Source organism: Clarias gariepinus, chromosome 2 (genome assembly GCF_024256425.1).
Source record: "Clarias gariepinus isolate MV-2021 ecotype Netherlands chromosome 2, CGAR_prim_01v2, whole genome shotgun sequence".
NCBI classification, from domain to species: Eukaryota; Metazoa; Chordata; class Actinopteri; order Siluriformes; family Clariidae; genus Clarias; species Clarias gariepinus.
The window spans coordinates 3298337-3301961 of NC_071101.1; the positions used below are offsets into that span (position 1 = coordinate 3298337).

The 3625-nt window shown below is 37.7% G+C and overlaps 1 protein-coding gene across 1 annotated transcript; it reads right to left on the minus strand.

Annotated features, from left to right (window-relative positions):
• Nucleotides 1-587: 587 nt before the first annotated feature.
• Nucleotides 588-1732, minus strand: LOC128511165 (CD276 antigen homolog). The gene is made up of 3 exons (XM_053483859.1): nt 1717-1732; nt 1308-1673; nt 588-772 (listed from the first exon to the last, which is right to left on the minus strand). Exons 1-3 carry the CDS (start codon nt 1730-1732, stop codon nt 690-692), a joined length of 465 nt encoding a protein of 154 aa, XP_053339834.1. The 3' UTR covers nt 588-689.
• Between the last annotated feature and the right edge of the window lie 1893 nt (nt 1733-3625).

Consider the following 3625-nt stretch of genomic DNA (forward strand, 5'->3'; position numbering starts at 1 on the left):
TGAAACTATTTCTCATTTTCTGCTGAAACCTCTGCTGCATCGCTCTGCAGCTCAGAACAGCGGAACATAGAAATCTTTTAAATTATATACAAGGAGTCCCCAACTTACGAACTATTTCTGTTCCGGGAGCACATTCGTAAGTCATCTTATACACCTTTTGACACAAATATACAATATAACCCATTGACTAAATCTGTCCCCTTTCCCCACACAGCCATCATGTGGCTAACAACCATAATTGCACCTAAGGAAATTAATCAAAATATAGCACTGTTGTCTTTTAATCGCAAGGGGAGTCCTGGACGCCATTTTGTCTCATTCTGTATTGGACTGTGAACTCAGCTGTGACAGTTTTACAGGACAGTTATTTTCTATAATTGCTTGTGGACTGATTCACTGAAATTTGTGAGGCGACTCATTTCTCCTGCAACCACTCCAACCCCCAAATGCTTCTCCATTCCACACACACACACACACACACACACACACACACACACACACACACACACACAATATACCAAGACTTTAGACATTTTCTCCAGAACAAAATCCTGTTCAAGTTCAGTCCTGAAAGGAAAGTCCAGTCTCACTAATGCTGAGTTCTGACAGGAAAGTGTGTAAAAGCTGCAGTGTGTAGTTTACTGTGTGTGATTGAAACACACAGTCCTGTACACAGCTGTAGGTCACACTCATGTTTCTCCACAGAAGAGCTGGACGAGTAAACATGAGACGAGGGACAGGACCAGGACCAGTGGGTGAGGACTCTTCATTACTGCAGAGAGACAGAAATGAGTTTTAGTTACAGTTGAACATCAGGACAATTCTGAGACTTCAGTATATTTTTTAACTGATCTTTTTTATTTGGATGAGTGACTAAACAGCACACATCTATAGTGGAAGTGAACTCCACGAGTCCGGAATTATCTTCATAATTGTCTTGATTAGTCTTGCTTGCTTTGAAAAACGGCACAACTATACACAATTAGTGTCACTGTCCTAATACTTATGGAGATGAGTGTAACTTACACTGTGAGTACGCACATCTGGGTATAGAGATCGCGGCTGAGGTGGCTCAGAGCCTACTGCCGGAGCAAACTAAAACATTTTATCTCCTCAACCTGTCATAAAATTCCACTTCCATGCAGTGCTCCATAATGAGCTGTGTAGTGCAGAAACACACTGGGTCTGGAAAACTGGGATATTTTCACTAAACTAGTCCTTATTATTTATCATTGGTCCAACACTTCAACATGTCCAGCTTTGTTTTCAGGTGTTTTTTTTAATGGTTATTATGTCTCGTGACTCACCTTCACCAGAGACTGAAAGTGTAACATTGTTATTGTGGAGCTCTGCCGAGGTCATATAATTAGACGTCCCTCTGTATCTTGTTGCGTTGTAGCTGGTGTAGACTCCGGCATCCTCCTTTCTCAAATTGTGTAACACCAGTGAACAGTTCCCCTTACGCAGCTCCTCCACAGGAACGTCCACACGACCCTCATATCCCTTACCCTGAGAGGATTGTACACCCCATCTCTCAAACACATACTGATATGAAGCAAAGTCCCATTTAATTTCCGGTTCATTGGGGTCTACACTTGTCAGTTCACATGGGAGGACAACTGTAGAACCCACCGTGCCAGATACACTGACCTGACGTACTGCAGAATGTGTATCTGAAATGACAAGATTGAAATCTAGATTAAACTGGACAGTCACCTTTTTTTAGCAGCATTATACAGTACTTATTGGTCGCATGAAAGAAAAAAAAAGGAAGGTGACTTACACACACAGATGCTAATCAACACGATGCAGATGTAAGTAAAGTTGGCCATGGTTCCTCCAGTGTGCGCAGATTTACTACAACAAACACATGTAAAAATATTTAAAGTGGTAGATCTACCTGTAGCGGAGTACATTTTTTAGGCAAGTACTTGTACTTTTACTTGAATATTGATGACTTGTGTATGTCTGCCACCTAGTACTATATTTAATTACAATAGTAATAAGTAAAAGAGACCTGCAGATTGATGCAGGACAATAATTTCAATGGACTTATGGAAAAAATAGTAAAATAAATAAAAATAATAATAAAAACAGGTAATTCCTGAATTGACATCAGATATAAAACACTACGCAGCAGTGCTGTAATTTCACTATGCACACTGGTTTGGAGGAGAGAGGGTTAATCCTCATAATCCTTGGCTCCTCGTTCCAAATCTAAGTTTAATTACCTTATCACATAAAAACAGGGTGGGGAGACGACTGCAAGTGCAAACATGTACTAACTTGCTTAGAGAACAATGCATGCCTTTAAGTTTAACGATAAATTAAATAAAGACGATGCATTTTTCATTAAAAATACTTATTGTAATAGTTCGCAGATTGATGTAGTTATGAAGTAGAATAACATTTAAATCTTAAAAAAAACATTTAAGTTTTACTGCAAGAGGAACATAGGGCTAAACTTTTCATTCTGAGATATGAGGACAGAAACTACACTGCCCCTGCTCGAATTTTACCTGAATTTACACCCCTACATGGGGTTTAAACCTTAAATGCCCTTCTAGGGGTTTCTCAATGTTCCTTCATCCATTTTTTTTATTAAAAAACTCTTAAAACCAAAGTGGCACAGATACGTGCCGGAAACTCTATTAATATATATGATAATAATATAAAAAGAAATATATCTACTTATATAGAAGCCTTTCTGGTGTGTTTAAACGAGGAAGCTTCAGACTTCTAACAGTGCATTCGGATTTTTGCATATGTCAGGAAAAACAAAAGTTCTCGTTACTTTTATACCAGAATATGTGAATGAAATGACAAAAATGTAAATCTTACAAAATGAGCACATTATTATTTGGTTATAGAGACAACTGAGCCCTGTATACGCTTATTAAAATATCAGCAAAACAGAAAATGGCTAAAATGCTTTGAACTTTAAGGGCTACAACACAAAATGTATTAATGAGCCACCAGATATATTAAATATGAAGTGTTTTATCTCCTCCTGCTAACAGCTGATGGGTCTCTAGAGTTAAGAGTTGTATAAAATGTGTAAAGTTGTATAAAGTTGACACTCACCCATTTGCCGTGTCCCAGATACTGTGTTTTCTCTCAACAGACTGAAGTCATAAAGTCATCAGACTAAAGAGTATCAGGATGAAGAAGGAAACTGTACATCCCTTTGTTAGGCATAAATGTAAAGCAGATCTGACTTTTCTCTCTTTTTCAGATAAAGTTATGAAAGTCGTGGTCTTTTGAAGAAGACTTTGGTCACATCCATACAGTCTATAGTCATGTCCCTGTGTGGCTCTAATTGGGTTGCCAGAAACATAAGTTTTACATCACTTTGGAACAAGGAACAAGGAGGAAAGCAGGGATAGGGTGTATCTATAATATTATTACCTCCCATCCTGGTAATTCTACATGTTTTGTTTCGGTCTTAATTTTTTAAAATCTGATAATACAAAAATCACATTCACACTTCTTTTCAAGTTTTATAAAATGTACAGTTGCACACAAAATTATTCAACCCCATTAAAAAATTAGGGTTTTTTTGGCCAAAATTTCTAACTTGCAGCTGTTTTTAATCAGTGAAACAAGAGTAATTTAAGTAGCGCAA

Bases quoted from the DNA above. Each gene is read 5' to 3' on its own strand.
- LOC128511165 (XM_053483859.1), bottom strand. The intron at 773-1,307 runs GTGAGTCACGAG...GTCTCTCTGCAG, and splicing joins ACTTTCAGTCTCTGGTGAAG to TAATGAAGAGTCCTCACCCA.